General features: G+C 40.3%; 1 protein-coding gene across 1 annotated transcript in view; it reads right to left on the bottom strand.

The window, feature by feature from the left end:
- Positions 1-24,265, bottom strand: part of NRXN2 (neurexin 2) — an 871,230-nt gene that overhangs the window by 809,678 nt on the left and 37,287 nt on the right. Inside the window, exon 2 of the mRNA XM_078784719.1 lies at positions 5,610-6,772. Coding sequence (XP_078640845.1) covers positions 5,610-6,312 — 703 coding nt within the window. The 5' untranslated portion in view covers positions 6,313-6,772. The remainder of the gene's footprint in view (positions 1-5,609; positions 6,773-24,265) is intronic.

Here is a 24,265-nt window from a genome sequence, read left to right as displayed (position 1 = left end):
ATGGCTTTTTCCCGGACGGCTCCAACCACCTTTTTCTGCTAACCCCCCAGTCGGACGTGAGATGTCGACCCATAGTACAAACCACTCTTTCATTTTTCTGTCGCCATCATCCTCCGTGTCCATATCGCTAAGAAAGCCAACTTTTTCTTCTATATATTCTTCTTTTCTTTTCTCTTTATATATAGAATCTTTATTATCTATATTTTTCTATTTTTTTGTATTATAATAATATGGAGCTAAAGGCCCCTGACAGCCCTCCCCACCGCTGATTCCCCCCCCCCTCCCCCCACTCCCAGTAGGACGTGGGATGTCGTCTCATGGTGCAAACAACTGATTTTTCTGTCGCCATCATCCTCGGCTTCCACATGACTAAGAACGCCAACTTTACTTCTCCTGGGAGAGGGAGGGCGACTGCGCTCACATTACCCACGCTGGCCTGGCTGTTCGCATTACACTACAAAGTCTTCACGCCGCATTAGTGTGGTGAGTAGCAGCATACAATGCCATAGTGAACGTTGCTTTTCCTGGGAGAGGGAGTGTGACTGCGCTCACATTACCCACGCTGGCCTGGCTGTTCGCATTACACAGTCTTCCCGACGCGTTAGTGTGGTGAGTAGCAGCGTACAATGCCATAGTGAACTTTGCTTCTCCTGGGGGAGGGTGTCCAATCTTCTCTACTCCTGTATAATATAATCTTTTCTGTCATGGTATTATTAACATGGGCTTCTGCTAGTCTATAAATGAACATGCTAAGGCGTTGAGAGGGTGTCGATTCTTATGGAGCTAAAGGCTTTTCCCCAGTTCCCAGCCCCCGCTGACCCCGCAGTCGGATGCGGGATATCATTCCTTGGTGCAAACCACTCTTCGATTTTCCAAATTAACTTTTCTTTTCCTGTCGAAGGTTGGCCGATCGTCTACTCTACATATATTCTTCGTCTTCTTTTTCTTTTTTTAAATTCAATGTAATAATCTTGTCTATTTTTCTATTTTTTGCTTTCTTTTTTAAATCTACATTATATATCTCGATAATACACTAAGCTATATTATATTTATATAATAATATGCCAATGTTGCTTCTCCGGGTCTTCATGCCCTATCAGTATGCTGAGCAACAGTGTAAAATGTCGTAGCGAACTTTGCTTCTCCTGGGGGAGGATGTCCCATCTTCTCTTTGTTTATCTTCTTCTTCTTTTATTTTTCTTTATAATTATCTTTCTTGTGTATATAATAAGAATACACTGGATGCGGGATGTCGTCCCATGGTACAAAATACTTCGATTTTGACGGCCTCCAGCCCCCGTTGATCCCTCAGTCAGACGCAGGATCTTCTCTTCTCTTCTTCTATATAATAAAATATACACTATGCTTTTCTGTTGTGGTATTTTACCACGGGCTTCTATTATAATATGCTATTTCTATAATAATATTATAATATGCTATTATAATATTATATTATAATAATATTTCTGCATTATAATATGCTATTAGGGTCGAGGGATCGACCCTTTTGGAGGTAAAGGCTTTTTCCCCCGATAGCCCCCACCCCCGCTGACTCCCTAGTCGGACGTGGGATGTCATCCCATGGTGCAAACCACTTCGATTTTCCCGTCCCCGTCGACCTCGGGTACACGTCGCTAAGAACCCCAACTTTTTTGTTTATCTTTGTTTATAAATTTAAGAAATTTGTTTATCCGGGTTTTTGTTTATAATATCCGGGTTTTGTTTTCTTTGTTTATAAAACTTTGTTTATCCGGGTCTTCATGCCCCGTTAGTGTGTCGTGGCGAACATTGCTTCTCTGAAAGCAGGGGCGGGGGGGCACAAATTTTACACACCTGCCTCCTTCAAGTCTTCTTTTGTTTGCAGCACAAGGCTGTGGTGTAGCATCATTGATGCTGGGCCTATGCCGCAGATGCAGTTCCCCCTATTGGTTATGGCAGGAATGCTTAATTTAGTCATGCTGGATCTTTAATGTCCACTAAATAATGCCGACAAAAGGGACACCCAGTTTAATGTTTATCCGAGGGACAGCACACGCATTGATCATTCACCCTGCCTGAAACACCGGGATGACAGTTTAAAGCTGGGTTGGATTCGAACTCCGGTTAGACAGCCTAGTGGTGAGTGTACACACCTTTGAGCTATCCTGCCAGCCCAAGGCCACTACAAAGCTCTGTGATCATTCAATACCCATACCAGCTTAATTCATTGCGATTTGGCAAATACTCAGCAATGCTGTAGAACAAACCATGTAATCTCGAATTAACAAGCTCTCGACCACATGAAATACTGGAATCAAAATCAGCCTCCCACATTATAAATGTCAAAAGCCCAAAAACATTTCACCTGCAATTGATAGAAACGGTTAATAATTTCTTAACTAATAAATTGTTTCCATCTGTGATGGATTTGTGAAGAGAATTGGCAACCAGTCAAAAAGAGCTCCACACGAGCAAGCTCATCACAGTTTCCATATTGCTATTGCACGTGGTCAGGTGCTTGTACCTTCGATGATGGATGCCTTGTTCTGCACCATCACCAACAATTCGGCAATGAGCAGTGAAACCGGTACGAGCGATGAATGGTCATGGAGCTTTGGAGTTGCTGACATTTGTGCCTCACGTAAATATTTTTGCCCTGGATCCACTCGGGTTAGGTGTTAGGTTAGGTGTGGTTAGGTTAGGTTAGGTGTGTTTTTTTTTTGTTTTTTTTGTTATCCACTCGGGTTAGGTGTGAAATGGTGACGGGCTTATTAGTTAGAGTCCACACCTTTTGACTTGTTGGGCAATTATTATGAGAATTAAAGAAACCTGAAGGCAATATGATTTATAGCGTCTGTGAAATGCACACAAGAGACATAGATATATAATTTAATTTTTTTAAACTGAATAAACCTTAACAGATTAATGTGCAGGTTTAAATGTGGGAATCATAAATCGATCCTGGACTTTACTGCTGAGTTATGAAAGAAGTCAGGAGTTTCTTACACTCTTAGTCTTCCAATCCTGGATCAATGTTGTAATAATATAGATTTCCATGTAATCTATGTGTATAAATGTGCACACAAATATAATATATAAATATTATAAAATTATTATATTTATTTATTTATTTATTTATTTTTACAAAAAGAGGTTCTTCCAACCAAAGCTTGTACTACGTTCTAATCTTGATTAACTATTACATACACAGTGGGGTGCATATACAATCTGTATCAAGCTTTCTCAAATCATGATTTCAAAGACAAATTTGTACTAATATTGAAGATGACATGCATCCATATTCTTTAATTTATCATAGTTGTTTTTGATTGACACTTTGGCTTAACAGAACGAAGAGTGAATACATTCGAGAGAAAGACAAAATTTATGTGAGCCGTCTGACTAAGCTCTGGAGGGCATTACAACACTATTGGGAAAAGATCGACTCGAACATAATTCGTAAACAAATTAAATCAATCCCAAATGGAGTTGAGGCAGCTCTCAAGGCAAATGGGGTCACACTGATTTATTGATTATACGTAAAGACAGATTTCATTTTTCCTATTATAATAAGTGTTGTTTATATCCTTAAGAATTCAATGGACATCCCTTGAAAGTGTTTTTGATTTCATATTACAATGATTTATGTTGGGATCATGTCTCAATTAAAAAATTCCTACTTGACTCTTTTGTACCCCACTGGCATGAATCTCACACACACACACACACACACACACACACACACACACACACACACACACACACACACACACACACACACACACACACACACACACACTAAAGCAGTGGGTAGATAATTATTTGTTGCATATGTATTTGTATATATATATATATATATATATATGTCGTAAGAAAATTAGGTTGTTGATGTGGAAAGACACAATAAGTAACGTGTGAAGGAAGTATATTTTGTCCCCATGCTCTCAAATGCTTTTGGAAAGGGAGCATTCCTTAGTAATCTCCTTCTTCGAGGGCTGTAAGACTGTCATGCCAAATGTTAGTAATTCTCACCATATTTTAATCCAAAATGATATTTTTTGGGAATAAATCTTGGTCAGTGATGTGAATTTCCCTGCAGCTCAACGTGAAATTGATATCCAATTGTTTTTCCATCACTGCTCTCGACTCCAGCTACATTCACGGATCTTTTCATTAATTTATAGAAGGCCTTTGCATCTTTGCACCTAATGTTTTGCGTTGCACTACCCATAATGCCTCAGACTGAGATTGTATTCCTATTGGCCAACAGAGTTACCAGAGGAAGTGCAATATCGTCAATTAGGGAGTGCACATTTTAGAATATCCCAGCATTTTTCAACGTGGCACTTGTGGATGTAACTTGCATGTGAGGAATGAGTAAGGGGAGTTAAAGGTAGGGTTTGTTGGTGGGGGGGAAGGAGTGGATGATAGTAAATCGAGGTGTAGGCATTAGGATTTCACAATAAAAACAGTTTCACAAAAACGAAGTGTGTTACAAACATTTCTCAGTTTAGCACTTCCCTCGTGTGTGCTCATAACGGAGCACTTTCCATGCTCACCCGTGAATCACCGTCCGTAAAGAGGTTTGAGATCTATACAATCACATCAAAACTTATATTTGAAAGAAACTGATAATGTCAGACGATAACAGCAGCATGTCAGGATAAGCCACACATTATGATGCTGCTGCAGCTCAAAACGCTGCAAATTGAACACGCCTTGAAACAACTTCCGCGATACAAATTTGCGGGGACTTGGAGTAGGGAATTTGACTGCTTCTTGTTGTTCAGCTTTGTTTTTTTATCCCCCACACCATCTGCATATAAATGTGAATTTGTCAAAACAGCTAGTACTTATACTAAAAACAACAAGAGCATCACTTTAGGATTCCTATAATTGTATATGAAGAGCTGACATTTTGACTGCTTATGGCAAGCAAGTGAAAATTCACGATCTCATTAGACACCACTCTTGTCATAAGCACATCATAAATTTCTGCACAGTGAGCAGTCATGAGCCCATTAAAGCGTTTCCATAGTAACAATAAACCTTGACGTTTGGAAAAAAACAGAAATTGCAAATCATCATGGAAAGAGGCTTCATTAACCCACCGGACAGCAAAATCAGCATAACATTTGTTTCTGTTTAGTATTTTGATACACATAAGGAAATTTAAACTGTGTTGGTATAAGATCAGGCAAAACTGTAAAAGGTAGAAGACATTTGATTTGACATTCTTGCATTATATTCATCAAAACCAGTGTTTTGAAGATTGACAGGGAATACAAGTAAATGACAAAAACGTTTTGTTTTCACATCTTCCAAATGGTAATATTGCTTAATTAATCAGGAAATTAACTTGAACCTTATATATATATATATATATATATATATATATATATATATATATATATATATATATATATATATATATATATATATATATATATATATATATAACAAAAACCTATACCGATACAACATAACTCTTTAAGCATTTTTATATCATTCACGGAAACCATAATACAGTATTTTACATATTATATATATATATATATATATATATATGTGTGTGTCTGTCACTATATAAAAAAAATCCATTACCTGCAAATTGTAAGCTATGGCCTCACCTTCATGGCAGTATCTTCCCTGGAAGCCAGTACTTTCGCAGTCACACATAATCTCACTTCCCACCACAGAGCATGCACCACCATTCTTGCAAGGGTTTTGTTCCATGCACAGCTGGTCCACCCGAGAACGCACACCTTTGCTACTGATGAGAATGGGCATTGCGCTGCCATACTTGAGGTTCCTGACAAAACCTTTGAAAGGGATCCGGTCCTTGACATTCTTTGAGGTTAGCTGCTCCATTCGCTCACTTGGAGGAATTCCACCTAAGAAAAGGTCGCTGCTTACACTCAGGTGTTGCCCTCTAGATATCACGTCTCCTGACACCGTTTCACCATCTACAGCCAGGGTGACGTGCTTGAAGCGGATCCATATGTGTAGTGAATGCCACTTGCCATCATCAACCAGCTTGGTGGTTTGTAGGTCAAGGTGCGAATCACAGTGTATGAAGAAGTGCAGCTGCATCTTACCCTTCCCAATGAACAGCTCCAAATAATCACAAATGCCTCCATCATCAATGTAAATGAGTAGGCCCTCTGAACTGTTTGTCTTGAAATGAAAACTTAGATTCCCATTGGCACTTTGGTCCCATCGTAGGTATCTCTGCCACTGATCCGTCGTCCCAGTAAACTCCAAGCTCATGCAGCACCCCATCCAGAAAAGCATCAAGAAGCCCAGGAGAACCACGTAGGTCATCTTGGCCATCTTGAAGTTATTACCATGCAAAGTATTCTGATAGCGCAACAAGATATCTTCTGTTGATAAAGAAGTGCCTTGCAGCAGGTGCGTCCACAACCTGATCTGGCAAAAAAACTGCTTTCAGTAGAATGCCATGGAAGAATGATCTTTTTCCAATTCAATATTCCTCACTATGGAGGTAGCTGGTGGACGTGTTAATACTTCACGTTGTAAACTCAGCCACAAATCACCAAGCAATGGTCTCTTCTTGATGCAAATGCTTATTTATACGATTTCTTTCAGTTCCCAAGCAAAGGCAATTCATAATGCCTGCGCAGGAAACAATTTCCAGTTCAAGCCGAAATCTAGAAGGTATTTCATGCACGTAGGCTATGCCAAATGCTTAATATGCAAAGGCCGTCAGAGAATGTTGTACAATTTTCTGCTGGAAGCAAGGCGGTGTGATGAAGGATTTAAGGACGGTTGCCTGAAAGACACGTACACAATGGGACATTGCGGTTACAAGGATGAATACGTTTATGAAATGCTCTCAAATTTTTCTGATCTTTTTGTTTTCTCTCAATCATATATCCAATACAAATAAATATATATATATATATATATATATATATATATATATATATATATATATATATATATATATATATATATATATATATATATATATATATATATATATATATATATATGCTATAACATCAACGCAAACAGAAGCATCTTTACAAATTGTTGGCTCAAGGTCATATATTGAAAACACAACTTGCTTTAAGATTTTCTGTGACTAACAATGACACATTAAGCCTGGTGTTGGCTTAGCGATTCGGGTGCTGGCTTGGGATCCTAGTATCCTGGGTTCGAATCCCGGTCGATCGCTGAATTAACACCAGGGGGGTTGACTCAACCTGTCATCCTTCCGAGGTCGGCAAATTGAGTACCAGTTCACTGGTAATTCCCTGTGTGTCGCAAGAGGCGACTAAACAGGGTTGGCGACAGGAGGGAATCCGGCCATAAAACTGCTTCAAAAGGGGACCATGTTGCCCGAAAAAGGCCAACCCCTGCTCTGCGGGGGAAAATGGCCTCTAAAAGTGGTTCAACAATGACACATTGAAGAAACATTCACGACACAAATGTTATTTTTAATGCTGAGGTACATATACGTCAATGAAGGGAATATCAAATATTCGAGACAAAACAAAAGAAATAGGACATTTTCATCTGTACAGTGCAACATTAAAACATCTACAAGTGAGAATGAGACAATGGAACTCACTTAAAATTTCTCATGTTCAATATTAATCCAACTCAGAAAGATTTGGAATTATAGAAACATGCAATTCTGCAGGGCTTACAGTCTAATTACATAGGAGACAGCAGATCATCGAATGGGGGCAAACACTTAAAAATATTTTTATATGTGTGAGATTAAATGACATGGATTTTACCAACTTTAGTGCACACAAGTCAGATGTCTATGTAAGGTGAAAAAGGACTTGATCAATTTGTAATACTGGTGGGGTCACCCGTGGGAATCCCACGGGCATGGAGGTGTATCGTTGCGATTGGTGCAGCCGTTTGTGCGGTACCCGGGACAATACCATTAGGTGGGAGTCCAAACCTGAAAATGCTGGAGACCAAAGCTGAAATTGGAAAAACAATATCGCCTATTTTACTCCAGGGGGTCCCAGGATTACCCACCCAAAATATCGTTGCGATCGGTGCAGCCGTTTTTGCGGTACCTGGGACAATACCGTTAGGTGAGAGTCCAAACCTGAAAATGCTGGAGACCAAAGCTGAAATTGGAAAAACAATATAGCCTATTTTGCTCCAGGAGGTCCCAGGATTACCCACCCAAAATATCGTTGCGATCGGTTCAGCCGTTTTTGCGGTACCTGGGAACAGACTGACGGACAGACAGTTGGACGGACGGACATTTGGTGAATGATAGTAAGATGAATTCGAATGACATTCTGAGTAAATGTCATGTTATTATCACCATAAAATTAAATATTCCTTCATTTCTTTTTTGAGGATCAAAATGTTTTCTAAAAGTCTTTCTTCGGGCAGTTTGGTCGACCGAACGATCAGAAAAAATAAAACTTGCAGTTCGCCAGAATACACAGGAATCTTGGAATTCTTTATAAGTGATTCAATATGACATGATGAAGTAGCATCACCTTCCTACTTCAACACTTTCTCCATTAAATGTAAGAATTAGGAACACAGTCCACATGAGTTAAATAATGAAATGATTGACACTGTGTTGCGTGTTAAAAATGAAGCACCCAGCTTCACCGTTTTCTCATGCAATTCATGCTGTGTGGTGGTTCACAAAATTTAGGCTACCATTGCATTATTGGGGGGTTATGGGGTACATTGTTATGGGCTACCATTATGAAGCGGTTGGGATTGAGGTCCATAGCTAGATTGTGGTAAGAATCGCATGTGACCGTGTAGGTTTGATTACTCTTGTATCAGGTAAAGTGTCAGAGTCAGTCATCTTGTTAAACGTGCACTGATGAGGCGGTGAGTGTTAACATTAACACAGTGTACCATGTTGTGTAAAACCTCCGGTTTTCCGGGCGAGTACGGGTGAGGACTTGGGAACAAAGGCACAACTGGAAAGCGCAATGCGCTTTCGAAGGAAACACTGTGAGTGTGTGTGTGTCACCAGTGTGTGTGAGAGTTTGTGAGAGTGTGGAGTGAGTGTGTCAGTGAGTGTGTGTGAGAGTGTGTGAGTGTGTGTCATTGTGAGAGTGTGCATGAGTGAGTGTGTGTGCTTTCCTACTGGGCTGAAAGGATCGAAACCTCGAGGAGGAACGGTGCCCAGCTGATGATCCATGCAGTCATAAAACTAGTCAATTGCTTACAGGTAAAGGTTATTGCTTTAGGTAGAGGAACTATGTTTTGAGGTTTACAATTTAAATAAAGTCGAATATGGGATGTTGTGAAATTAACATCATTTACAGAAATCCTTTAAATTATTTATATTTAAGTTTAGGAACAACCAATACTGTACAATTAATTAAATGCGTTTTTAAATAAGAATTTAAAAAGAGAAATAAGAATTGACAAGTCAGGAGACGACGATGGTTCACGAGCGAGCGGTATTCAATGACAAAGGACGGACTATAACCGAAACAGGCCCGGACTGTGGGGTCAGGAGCCCACGTGGCAGGTGTCGGCCCCCGACATGCAGTGTACAATACATGCCTATTTACAAAGGGCCCCAATGCGCTGCATGCGCAGGCCTTTAAGAGCCAGCTGTATGTAATTGTGTGTTGTGCTGGCCCAGAAATGTCAAAACGAAGGTTACTGACCTTGAAATGAGATAGAAAATAATGTATAATCAGTTATGAGGTTAGTTAGCTACACAATACCGAAAGTTCGGTTCGATTCTGCCAACTTTGAAAATTTGACCTTTGTGACCTTCAAAGGTCAAAGGTCGCGGATTCTGAAATTTGTTGGCAAACTTGTATTTCATGATGTATGTGATAATATAAGACCATGTACGACATTTCACCCTATCAGAAAGCGAACAATGTAATAAAACCATCAAAAATTGACTTTTCTAAATTTTGTGACCTTGTGACCTTGACCTTGGGGCGAAAATGAAAAATCGAGCTCCGTGGGGCTGGACACATGACATTGGCCGAACCAAATACCAAAACCCCTGCCAGATTCCACCAAACCCCTCGGAGAAGATGTAGCTTGAAATCGATTACCCCCTAAAAAGACATCTTTTTCGGGCGTCGCTCCGCCCACAATGGGCGCAATACGCCCACTCTAGGCAGGACACAACTAGATAATGATATCAACCTCCCACCCAAGTTTCATCAATATCGGATATCATCGGGTAGTTATGCTGCGAACAGACAGACAGACAAACACACACACACCCATGACGAATATAGTGGTCACTCTGTTTGATAACTCGTGAACCAAAAATCATAAGAGATAGAATTGTGAGAAACAAAACTAAAATAAAAACAAGATGTGTATGTGTGTATGTGTATATGTGTGTGTGTATATGTGTGTGTGTATGTGTGTGTGTATATGTGTGTGTATATGTGTGTGTATATGTGTGTGTGTGTGTGTGTGTGTGTGTGTGTGTGTGTGTGTGTGTGTGTGTGTGTGTGTGTGTGTGTGTGTGTGTGTGTGTGTGCACGTATATGTGTGTGTGTAAAAGTGTGAGTGCAAGTTGTTGTTGCCTGCTATCTCCACATGGGTGGGTTTAGAAGATGGCATAGAGACCTACCAGGTCTCAAAGCGTGTTTGTGTGTGTGTGTGTGTGTAGGTGTGTGTGATGCTGATGATCCGTGCAGTCGGGAAGCTAGTCAATTGCTTACAGGTTAAGGATCTTACTTTAGGTAAGGGAACTATGTTTTAAGATTTAGAATTTAAATAAAGTTCAATATAGGATGTTGTGAAATTAACGTCACTTACAGCTATCTTTTAAATTATATTAAAGTTCAGGAACAACCGATACTGTACAATGAAGTGTGTGTGTGTGTGTGTGTGTGTGTGTGTGTGTGTGTGTGTGTGTGTGTGTGTGTGTGTGTGTGTGTCTTAGGCTAAAGAGCATGTGCTCAACTGTGTCAGTTTCAAAGTTGCTTAACTACTCTTGTATAAAATGTTGTTTCTCACCATAAAAAGAGCAGGTGCTCTTTGTATTCCCATGCATTTGGTCAGAGAGTCAGGGTACATTTGGTATTGTTTTGACAATCCTTAGGGACTTTGTATGGCAATGCACAATGGAGGATTATTGTTGAGTACACTGGACTGAAATCCAGAAGGCAGTGGGTTAAAATCCAGCAGAAGGCAGCATTATTAAGGATTTAATTCCTAATCTTTAGGAAGTCAAGCTCATTTCAGAATAATTGTCATGTCACTGCTAGATTGTCGGTAAAACCCAGCTTGCTCATTTGTGACCTTTGGATGGGATAATCTGCCTGTGCCACCTGGGCTGGTCCACCATATGATGCTCCTTCACTCATTGTGGTTGACTTATTCCGTTCCCTTCTTTCTCATATGTGATTCTAAATGACTATGGGTCCTTCCTTTTCTTGGGAATTTCCAATAAATAAGAAAGCACTTTGGTCTTCAAACTGAAACACCGTAGGTGCTTTTAGCTTTGCAGATATCTTTGCTCACAAAAAGGTGGTGTTCTCAATTGAGAAAACAAACCTGGAAAAAAAGGTGAGAGAACTGGTTTTGTTGATCAAAAGACAGTAAAAAAAAAATCACCTCGAACGAACAAGGTAAACGTCTGACCGAGGGGCAAAGAATAATTACAAAAATACACTGTAAATTGTCTGACTGGGTGACCTTTGGACACAACTGAAGTTGTAGACCCATCGTTTGGAGAAGTTATGGCCTTAAAGGGTCAAACCCGAATGATGAATGGAACACAGCTGCTTTGTTGTATATACAAGATCGAGGCTTATGGAAGAGAGGTGATGGAGGATAATAATAAAAAAAGGCAATGTAATTAATGACAGTGGGGCAGTGGCATGGCAGTTGGGCAAATCAGCAAAGCAATGAAAAGGAAAAGGATAGGGAGAGGATGGGAGGAAAACCAGCAACCTGCAAGTATAGCAAACCGATTGGGTTCGGTAAGTTAAGGTTATTGGGTTGGAAAAGATTGCGGGTATGGATGCAGGATGATATGAGATAGTCGTGTACCACCTGCTTGAAACTGAAAACAGAACGCGTGCAGTCAGCCTGCATCCTTACTATAATTCATAGACCGATGCTTGTGTGTTTGTTTGTTGTGCTACTCCTACAGTTCTGGGCCTATTACATCGAGACATACTACATAGGATCAGCATGACCTCAATTAGTGTAAAGTAAAGGGGTGTTTCTATCTTTGCCGGTGGTGTTGGGGTTGAGGTGTGAAGGGGGAGGATGCAAATTCTCCATGTAAATGTCTATCATGTAGTGCTGCCTCCAGGTGGAAGAGGGTATTACATTCTTATTATAAGTCCCCACCCTTTACAGTGCAGTATTGCTGTCCCCACTTTTATCCAGTGCAGAGAGGTGTTTTGAATTATTAACAGTAGGCATGTTTTTGTTTCATGCACATAACCCGGGGTTTGTTTTTTTTTCAAGAGCAATTGAGGCAGCTGTCAGTTGCCTATACACTGCCCAAATAAATGTATGCATCAGAAGAATGTGTTGCATGCTTGGACCAAGATTGCCCATACAGAGGGTACTCTGCTAATTTTAAGAGTTTAACCAAGAGGGGGTTACTGGAGGAGCCCATGCAACTTGGAACTGCTAGCAAGTGTCAGATGGCAGAAAACAGAGGGAGCCTGACTCGATGACAGGTGGTAGAAAATAATAGTATTTTTAATAAAGCCCACCGACCTGCTTGCAATGGGAGAGCAGGTCTTCCTCTCCATTTGCACCTTGCGCCAACCCATTTGTGCAGCCTGTACAAGAGGTGTTTCTTTTACAGGTAGTGGAATCGTATCACCGGTTAGACTATCTTCACAGTCTTTGAAAGTTTATTCCTTTGAGGATCAATTTCTGATGTTTATTATGTATGGCATTCAGGATGTCATACTCACATCAGATTTGTGACCAGATTGTAAACAATGATGTGCTATTGTTAACTGTGTCACATACAGTCCAACTACGGTGCCCGACTGTATTCTTCCAGTCATTGAATTAAATTCATCAACAACAACAACAGGCATTTTAAGGCCATTTTCCCTGCCAGAGTGGGGGTTAGCCTTACGGGCCCCATGACAATCTTCTCCATTTTGCCCTATTTTCTACATCTCCCCTTGTTAACCCCCGTGCCCGCATTTCTTCTTCCACCAACTTTAGCCAAGTATTTCTCGGTCTTCCCCGTCCTCTACGTCCTTCTACATTCATTTCTATCTCAACAATTCACTTTCATCCTTCCTCAACACATGACCCAACCATCTCAACCTGTTTCTCTTCACAGCATCCATCACAGGCTCTATTCCCATCATCTTTTGCAATTCATCATTTGTCTTTCTCTCTCTCAACGATACTCCACACATCCATCGAACCATTCGCATTTCCACCCTTTCCAGCCTTCGTTGCTGTTCTACGTTCATTACCCACGTCTCACTCCCATAAATCATAACACTTCTCACACATGCAGAATACACCTTTCCCTTCAGCTTCAACGACACTCCCCTCCTCGTCAGCATGCCACTCAGTTCCCGAAACTTCTTCCATGCCCATCTCACTCTCGCAACCATTGCCGAGTCTGATCCACCTTCTCCATTCTCCTAGGAAGCAAAATGTTTTCACACCTTCCAGCTTTACACCGTCTCCAAGATCCAACTCAACATTTGCTCCATCTGCAGCTCCCTCTGTGCACACCTTACATTTGAATGTAGCTGCCACACTGGTTAATGACCCTCTCAGACCACTACATTTTTGATGAACCCACTCAGCACACATTGTACATTGAATGGAGTTCACTCCGACACCCTTCCTGCACACAGCACATGGCCACTTCCCAGTTCTTTCCACCTCACCACATGCTTTACCACTTGCCATCACCTTCGTCTTTCCGATATTCAACTTGAGACCTTTCGTCTCATTACATTCCTTCTACTTGTTCATCTTCTCCTGCAGTCCATCCATACTTTCCCCAATCAACACCAGATCATCTGCATACACAACAACTCCCACGGTAACCGTTCTATACGTTCCGAGCCAGCACCTCCATCACAGCTACAAATAGTAGTGGACTTCGTACCGACCCCTGATGCACTCCCACCTTGAATTAAATTAAATTCATCCCAGTTCCAATTTCAATAGGATGTTTGCCATATCTGTTGCAAGTTGTGTAATAAACCATTCTAGAGGTGTCATCCATACCACAACTTTTGAAATGATGAAATCAGCCCCAGAATACTCCGTGCGCATGCGCAGATACCCCAGGTAACTGTGGTGTTCACGGCAATATAAAGTAAATCATGTGTGCGAGTTAAGGATTGTTACCTAAAATGGCTCACAAAGCTTCTAAAAAAGAAGCAGAATATATTTGACGTCCCTGCGAGAAAAAGTGTACCTCTGCACAGTGAAAATTTAGAGAACTTTCTGAACTCACCCAAAAAGCTGATAGCTTGTAGCTCCCCATACTGCAAACTCCCAATAGTCCAGCGGATAGGTGAATAATCGTGCATTTTATGATTAAAGCATGAAACGTGGTACACTAATACTAGACATTATGGGGAACGTTTTAAAGATTGGAGGCATTCTGGATCTGTCCTGTGTCACCCGTGGCGGCCATTTAAAAAATGGCCGCTAGTCAGAATCATTATTTAGCTAGAATAAATTTATATTACATCAGAAAATATCAAATTGTTATTTTAATATCATCTGCACACTAAAGTATCACCAAGGATTATATATGATAACATAAATATTCATTTTTGATTGTTTTGGGGACCTCTATGTGTCACTTTAAGGGCATTTGGAGGGGAAAAATGCAAAATTCCAGGAATAAAGTAACACAAACTGGTTTCGATAAACTAGTTTATTTGTACAAAGTGTTATTTTCCTTTCATTTAGGAAAACACTTCAGAAAATTACACTGTAGTAGTACAAAAGTTTTTTGGTGTGCATGAGATAGAACAATAACGTCCAAGAACACTCATGTTTCAATGTCAACCGTTCTCTTGTCACCCTTCTCGCTCACAACCACCGCACTTGCAGAGTAATGCACAGGGTAGATTTTCTTCCGCACATTTACATCTTCCTCTGCAGCCTTTAATACAGCCACACTTAATAACAGCACGGCATGCTGCACCAGCAGGGGGCAGGTTCCTCCACATCACTTCCCATTCGGCCAAATTGTTCTTTCGCATCCATCCAAACTCTGCTGGGCTGGGCAGGTGAGGTGCTTTTAACAGGGCCTGACCCCATACATGGCCAGCCTGATAACCAACTCGAAGTAGATGCTGATAGAGAACATCTTGAGTCGGAGGTATGTTTTCAATGCTCCTGCCTTTCTGTGTGAACAGAGTCTTCCATGCCATGTTCACATTATCATCAGAGCTTCCATGGTCGTACATAAGCACAATGTACCTCTCGATGTTTGGGAGAAGCTGGGTTATGCTAGCTGCTGTTGGAGTCTGTGCAAGTCTGCACAAGTCTGGCGTGACATCAACAAACGCATTCCATGATGACCAGGCTGTTCTTTTTCCTATGCCGGTGAAACTGGATGTGGTGTCACACCCTGTCAGTGCATGAAAAGCAAGTATTGCATTGCACTTATCATTTCCCAGCGTCTGTGCCATGTGAGTTGCGTCTAGGTAACGGAACGATTTTCCCATTCCAAATGCTACAGTTAGCTGTGCACTGTCAAGCTTGTGAGCAAGACTGACGGCTAGTACAACTACATCTGTGTCAACAGTTCTAAGCAAGATGTTCTTGCAACCTTGCCTGGCCCCATCTGCTGCATGCAGCAGCATTCTTGTGTCTCCTTCCTCCTGTGTAGAAGGGGACAACCAGTCTGAGTCAATTGTCTCTGAACAACGCAGCTCTTCTCTGTGAGTCATGATCACTATACCAGGAAATGTTTCATTTGTCACTCGTTGACTCAGGAGATTAAAAAGTTCTGTCTTGTTACCATCTTCCCGTAGGAATTGTGACCAGTTTCCAGGCAGCTTCTTGTTTCCTTCCACTCTTATCCGTATGCCCTTCCCTCTCTTCTTTCTTGTGGCGGCCTTCAGACTATCTTCTCTGTATACATCAAATACCACATCAACACGGCAAACAGAGCCTGTGAATTGCCTCCGTACATAGTTCATGACCTTCTTGCCAGATTTTGTGAAAGGTATGTGCATTTGCTCAGTCCCACAATTTTCAGTGTCAGGGTGCTGAAACAAGGAGATGCCCGTTCCATGGAAAGATCCATGCGCACTTGTTGCTGTCGGGTCATGGTCAATGTTGTCGACTGCTGATGTTGTGAATACTCCAATTTGGAGTGCAGGTGGGCACACTGTTCCAATACTTTCAAAGTGGCTAATGGCAGAGTTTCCTAGATCTGCAGACATGCCTAGCACACGGTCGTATGAAACTGACAATCCAAGCCTATAAAGTGTATCAACTAGATCGCGAGATCTTGTCCTTGAGTGGATCAATGATCCGAGAAATAGTGGAAGTGGTGTCTCACGCTTTTCAGTATGTCTTGTTTCCAATGATGGTTGTTGTCGTCGACGCACACAGCTGTTATATGTCATCAATTGTGATACAGACAAAGCTGGCTGTGACAAGTAGTTTTCTTGGTTTGGATATCTGTCCCATACATGATCATTGTGACCAGCATCAGCAGTGAGTGAGGCACAGAATTTTCTTGACAATCCTCTTTGAATGAACCACTGAATGGTAAGCATTTCATTCTTAACATGTCTCTACGAACAATGTTTGCAGCACGAGAGATGAACACTGCTTCACTGTCACCGTCGAGCTGGCACGAACTTCTTAGAGATTTACCAATATTTGCATTGGCAACAAGAAGCACATCGCGACCTTCATTGTGCGCTTATAACTCAGGAAAGTAGCTTAGAACTTTATTTTTGAATCGTGTAGAGTGAACGACAGAGGAGCCCTCTCCCAGCTGGTTAACTCTATCAGTATATAGTTTTTTCAATACAGATAGTTTGAAAACAGGGGCAATGTTGTCATCCTCAAGAGCAGTTTGCATGTATGAAATAAGTTCAGCAAATGCAGTGTTATGAGCAATATTTGTGTTGCATTCGTCATGTGATGTTGTTGGTCTATCTCGATCTCTGTTTTTCAATGACACTAAGCATTGGCTGTGGTACTCAGCCTCTGTAGCGATTAAGTCTCCTTCACTGAGCTTTGCCAACAGACGCTCATCTTGTAGATTAATTGCACACTGTCGCACTTGAGTGTCAAGGCCAAACGTTGAGGCTCTATGGAGAGGTAGGGCATCAGATGCGGGTTTCTCACAGATGAAACAATGGCGAACAGCATCACCAGTCCTGGAGACCTTTTGACGTTTGAATTTTTCCTTTTCACCAGAAGAGGAACTCTTGTCCGTTACACATATCTTCCGCTTAGCTGCACGTTTGAGTTCATTTTGGTTGAATTTAAGTCTGCATGTTTTATGAAATTTTGCTTTCCTATTTGAAAAAGTTTTCTCCAGTCCATTACCATCGTCCATTCGAGTCAACTTAAGCTTTGGTGGCAAGCACCTGAGTTCGTTGAATGCTGATAAAGTTTGAACAATAGACGTATAACCAGCTCCTTGGAACCTTTCTGCAAAGTCTGCTGGGCACGTGAGTTTCTCACTGGTGCTTTCCTGGCAGATGAGACACTTATTCCAGTCCATCGGTGTATCGTCCTCATTCACAGACATGGTGATATCACTGCTAGCTTGAACTAGTTTGAAGACTTTCTTCATGATGATGAGCAGTAGATTAGATTAACACTCACAACAATCTGAAACAGACAGAAGCAATGATTATTAGAAACACAACCACACCAATTCAATAAATTATAGAAAATTATATTTCTTAAATATTGCAAGAATTCTGGATCTGATCTGCAAAAAAAACACCTTAATTAATCTACTTAATTATTTAAAACATGTTTTACTTATAACATATAATGATTAATAACAAATATAACAACTTATATCTAATAATGACGACTAACAATTTCTACTTCTAAACTTATAACTAACAATATAATATGATCCTTATCATCTTTAAAAAAAAAAAAAGTGATATTAAGGAATTTGTTCATTTTCTTTAATATTTTGACCATCAAAATACCTATATTGGTCCATATATCCATTAAATATATATTCTTAGGGCATATTTATAATTCTTGTGTTTGAGTAAGTTACTATATATATAGCATAAACATATATTTTTTATGTTAATAGAGGTATTTTTGTCATTCACTTATCGGCAAAATCTTCTCGATGGCAGCCATTTTGGAAAATGGCCGCTACGGTGGACACAGGACAGATACAGAATGCCTCCAATCTTTAAAATGATCCCCATGATGTCTAGTATTAGTGTACCAAGTTTCATGCTTTAATCATAAAGTGCACAATTTGTTCATTTTTTAGCACCTATCTGCTGGACTACAAGGACATGAACCAGTGTAAAGCCCGAAGGTTCGTAGACGGGCACATTCTATCCAAACCTTTGACAATCGCTGCCAGTGAGTGGACTTTAAACCTTGCGGGATTACCTCATATGAACACGGCAGACTTGGCGATTTATTTAATGAATGTTTGCTTTTGGGAAGATGATGCCATCATTACCAACATTCACATCGACTCCCCAGAAGGAGACACTGCATCTGGTTTAACTTCTGCTCAACACCTATGGTTCAGTGATATCTGCGAAGGGGGTGGGGGAGTGTGAGCTGTTGGGCTGCAAGGCCCGTGAAAATATTGCATATATATATTTTAGGGCCACAAGCGAAATTAGATTAGATATTTGCATATATTGGTAAAACGAGAAGAATGCGTGTGTATTTTTGTGTGTGTGGGGGTGGGGGGGGGGGGTGTTTGTATGTGTGTATATATGTGCATATATATGTGTGTGTGTATATATGTATGTGGTGTGTGTGTGTGTGTGTGTGTGTGTATGTTTGTATGTATGTATGTGTGTATGTATGTATGTATGTATGTATGTATGTATGTGTGTATGTATGTGTGTGTGTTTATATGTGTGTGTATATGTGTGTGTGTGTGTGTGTGTGTGTGTGTGTGTGTGTGTGTGTGTGTGTGTGTGTGTGTGTGTGTGTGTGTGTGTGTGTGTGTGTATGTATGTATGTGTGTATGTATGTATGTATGTATGTATGTATGTGTGTGTGTTTATATGTGTGTGTATATGTGTATATGTGTGTGTGTATGTGTGTGTGTGTGTGTGTGTGTGTGTGTGTGTTACGACATTTTAGCTTATTCCACACAGAAATCCTAATATGCCACGGACAATATTATTGGCGTTGGTATGAGGTAAGAACATCGTGCACTAAAATCGCGATTTGTTTGAAGCAACCAGAATAAATTTAGCAACAAAGACAACAGCATATGAGCGCATATTGCAACGGATATCCTCATGATTCCACACGTCGCAGCTGGTGACTACACTGTCATTTTTCTCTTGTTTTGTTTTGTTCCACTGCAAACCAAAGAAATACATATATGGATACCAGATGTTCTAAGATATGCCACCTATTGATGCTATTTAATACATGTACTAAGATATGCCACCAATAGATGCGATTCAATAGATGTTCTAAGATATGCCACCTATATATACTATTCAACAGATGTTCTAAGATATGCCACCGATAGATGCCATTCAACAGATGTTCGAAGATATGCCACCTATATATACTATTCAACAGATGTTCTAAGATATGCCACCTGTAGATGCCATTCAACAGATGTTCGAAGATATGCCACCTATATATACTATTCAATAGATGTTCTAAGATATGCCACCTATAGATGCTATTCAACAGATGTTTTAAGATATGCCACCTATAGATGCTATTCAACAGATGTTTTAAGATATGCCACCTATAGATGATATTCAATAGATGTTCTAAGATATGCCACCAATAGATACTATTCAATACATGTTCTAAGATATGCCACCTATTTATGCTATTCAATACATGTTCTAAGATATGCCACCTGTAGATACTATTCAATAGATGTTCTAAGATATGCCACCTATAGATGCTATTCAACAGATGTTTTAAGATATGCCACCTGTAGATACTATTCAATAGATGTTCTAAGATACGCCACCTATAGATGCTATTCAACAGATGTTCTAAGATATGCCACCTATAGATGCTATTCAACAGATGTTCGAAGATATGCCACCGATAGATGCTATTCAACAGATGTTCTAAGATATGCCACCTATAGATGCCATTCAACAGATGTTCTAAGATATGCCACCTCTTGATGCTATTCAATAGATGTTGTAAGATATGCCACATACAGATGATATTCAACAGATGTTCTACGATATGCCACCGAAAGATGCTATTCAACACATGTTCTAAGATATGCCACCTATATATGCTATTCAACAGATGTTCTAAGATATGCTACCTGTATGTGCTATTCAACAGATGTTCTAAGATATGCCACTTATAGATGCTATTAAACAGATGTTCTAAGATATGCCAACTATAGATGCTATTCAACAGATGTACTAAGATATGCCACCGATAGATGCTATTCAATAGATGTTCTAAGATATGCCACCGATAGATGCTATTCAACAGATGTTCTAAGATATGCCAACTATAGATGCTATTCAACAGATGTACAAAGATATGCCACCAATAGATGCTATTCAATAGATGTTCTAAGATATGCCACCGATAGATGCTTTTCAACAGATGTTCTAAGATATGCCACCTATAGATGCTATTCAACAGATGTTTTAAGATATGCCACCTATACATACTAATCAACAGATGTTCTAAGATATGCCACCTATACATACTAATCAATAGATGTTCTAAGATATGCCACCTATAGATGCTATTCAATAGATGCTCTAAGATATGCCACCAATAGATACTATTCAATAGATGTTCTAAGATATGCCACCTATAGATGCTATTCAACAGATGTTCTTAAGATATGCCACCTATAGATGCTATTCAACAGATGTTCTAAGATATGCCACCGATAGATGCTATTCAACAGATGTTCTAAGATATGCCACCTAAAGATACTATTCAACAGATGTTGTAAGATATGCCACCTGAAGATACTATTCAATACATGTTCTAAGATATGCCACATGAAGATACTATTCAATACATGTTCTAAGATATGCCACCTGAAGATACTATTCAATACATGTTCTAAGATATGCCACCTGAAGATACTATTCAACTGATGTTCTAAGATATGCCACCTATAGATGCTATTCAACAGATGTTCTAAGATATGCCACCGATAGATGCTATTCAACAGATGTTCAAAGATATGCCACCTGTAGATGCTATTCAACTGATGTTCTTAGATATGCCACCTATAGATGCTATTCAACAGATGTTCTAAGATATGCCACCGATAGATGCTATTCAACAGATGTTCTAAGATATGCCACCTTTATATTCGATTCAACAGATGTTCTAAGATATGCCACCTATAGATGCTATTCAACAGATGTTCTAAGATATGCCACCTATATATACGATTCAACAGATGTTCTAAGATATGCCACCTTTATATTCGATTCAACAGATGTTCTAAGATATGCCACCTATAGATGCTATTCAACAGATGTTCTAAGATATGCCACCTTTATATTCGATTCAACAGATGTTCTAAGATATGCCACCTATAGATGCTATTCAACAGATGTTCTAAGATATGCCACCTGTAGATACTATTCAACAGATGTTCTAAGATATGCCACCTATATATACGATTCAACAAATGTTCTCAGTCTCTAAGATATGCCACCTATAGATATCTATGGTTATTTTTAAATGCATGACCTGTTTTTATAAACCTCTAAGCAAACGTATACTCGTCTTCTTATCCATTATACCCAGACTACCTCTTCAATTTCCCTCCCCCACCCCTAAATTTCCCTCCCCCCCACCCCCCCCCCCCCCCCCAAAACGTCTGTAATAATTTTGTCGATACCCTTCATTATCCAAAATATTTCTATCAGATTTCTTCAGAATCATCTCCTTTCTCATCATGTAAAACATCCTGCAACCCCACCCCTCCCACTCACGAAAAGAAAAAGCAAATGTCATAAATAGGTGATTCACTCGTGCTCATGATGCCACATGCATGAAAATGCCACATTTTTACATATCAATAAATGAGAATGTACAGCATATGTAGGTCACTGCTGACCATACCCATTATAATCATAAACTGCAGGTGAGGTACACTTGGATAAACACAACATGCTGGGAAAATGGAAGAGAACATCATGCATAAACCATTAACACACCGCCAAATATGGTTGATAAAGCTACCGAAAGAGATAAAAGCACACCACGTTACAACATGTTCGGAAGAGCTCGGCTTCCATACCTTGCGTACACATCAGAGATCTAGCTTGTAGTGATATAATCATAAACTACATGGACAAAATAGGACATAGTGTACACGGTGTGGCAGTGCCATTATGGTGCAGGATAAAACTAACAATGCAACAAAACCGAAAGCGGATCCTCGTTTTGCATATGGCGCTTACAATAACCAAAAACAGGTCGAATTAAAATGGACATTAAAAATAAATCCATGGAGAAATCATGGTGTTAAATTACAGTACCAGATTAAAACATAGCATTTCTCATGGTTAATTTACCTTCTTTACACTCTTAGAACTTGTATAGCGTGCATACTTCCGCCAGGCTATTCACAGTTTACATTTTGTATCCCACTGATAGGACGGATCTGTATCCGGCCTTTAACCAAAATCGAATTGGCTTGTTCTTGTCACAAACTCAACTCATTCACCAAGTTTTGTCATAGCTCAAAAAGTCACGGTTTCTCGAAGCTGTCCCGATCTTCACGCACGCTCGAAGTTAAGTAATTGTTCACAATTGTATTTTTGTCGAAACTGTATTTATCTTACATGTGTGTACCTATAGTGCGTCCCTTGGAAGATTTATCGGTGTTAATCTTTCATACCTGTCTAGAGTGGTCGAGTATTTTGTGCCGTGATATATTGAGGCCTTGATGTTGTTCTTTGAGCTTCCTACCTGGAGGCTTTGTTTTCTCTCAGATTGTGGTCCTGCTACTCTCGTTCTCAGTTTTTTTTCCCAGTCTTTTCACCCCATACTTCCTTGTTTAAAATCTTAACTCAAAAAAAACAACATTTCCTTCTTTGTTATTTTCGTTCTTCGACCACGTGTTTCACCCCCAGTTCACCCCCATTTTCACGCCATTCCCCAGATCTGTTTTGCCCTGTTCTTTTTGCTGACATATTTTGCCCTGTTCACGTCACTCGTGGTTGTCCCTCGAGGCTCCCTCTCCCCGTTGGTTTTTTTGTGAATATTAGATTGTTCTTCACGGTTCTGTTTAAATATGTTTAAACTTTCCCCTGCAGTATTTTATTCAGTGGTATATTACAACACGCTGTTTTTCTTCCTATTTAAAAGGCTTTTTTCAATTTCCTCTCCAACTCATTCTACTTCAAAAAAATATTCAATCTCGTATAATTCTAAATCACCACATGCTCTAAATTCATATTCATTCCACCCCTCCTCCATCATTCTTAAACGGATCGCTAACTTGAAAATCACAATAAACCCAATTTGTTATAAATGTTCGTCTTTCATTAATCATCCACTTTCTAAACTCCCCACTTGCCCCTCCCCTCCAAATCTCCCCCCTTGCCCCTCCCCTCCTAAACTTCCCCCTTGCCCCTCCCCTCCTATACTCCCCACTAAGCCCTCCCCTTCAAAACTCCCCCACAACCCCTCCCCTTCAAATCTCCCCCCCCCCCTACCATCCCTCTCCAATTCTCCCCCCTCCCACCCCCTTCTCAAAGCTGCCTCCTCGCGACTTCATCTCCCTTCTATCTCATACCTCCACATCCCCCAACCTTCTACTTTCCTCTGCCACCGCTCAAAGAACCCCTCACTGTGCCTCATCCCATCACCATCAAACCTTTCATCCTCATCCTTCCCTTTCTTGCAACTCTTCTGCAATCTCTGACACACTATTAACTGCTCTTCCTACCTCCCCCGCCCATCCTTCATCTGCCCCTACCCCACCCCTCCACTCTCCTGCACCCGATGCTCCCCTCTCTCCTCATTAACGATATGGACCTCAAACATCCGGGGCCTTCACTCAAACCTGATTGATCTCTCCAGTCTCCATTCAGGTTGCTTCTGACAATCCAGACTTGATCTGCTGAACAGAAACTTTCCTCCTTCAGGATGTCTCTGATTCCTTAATGTCTCTCCCTGGTTA

The sequence above is a fragment of the Myxine glutinosa genome, chromosome 9 (genome assembly GCF_964187855.1).
Source record: "Myxine glutinosa chromosome 9, kmMyxGlut1.1, whole genome shotgun sequence".
NCBI classification, from domain to species: domain Eukaryota; kingdom Metazoa; phylum Chordata; class Myxini; order Myxiniformes; family Myxinidae; genus Myxine; species Myxine glutinosa.
This window is presented reverse-complemented; position numbering and strand designations above follow the sequence as displayed.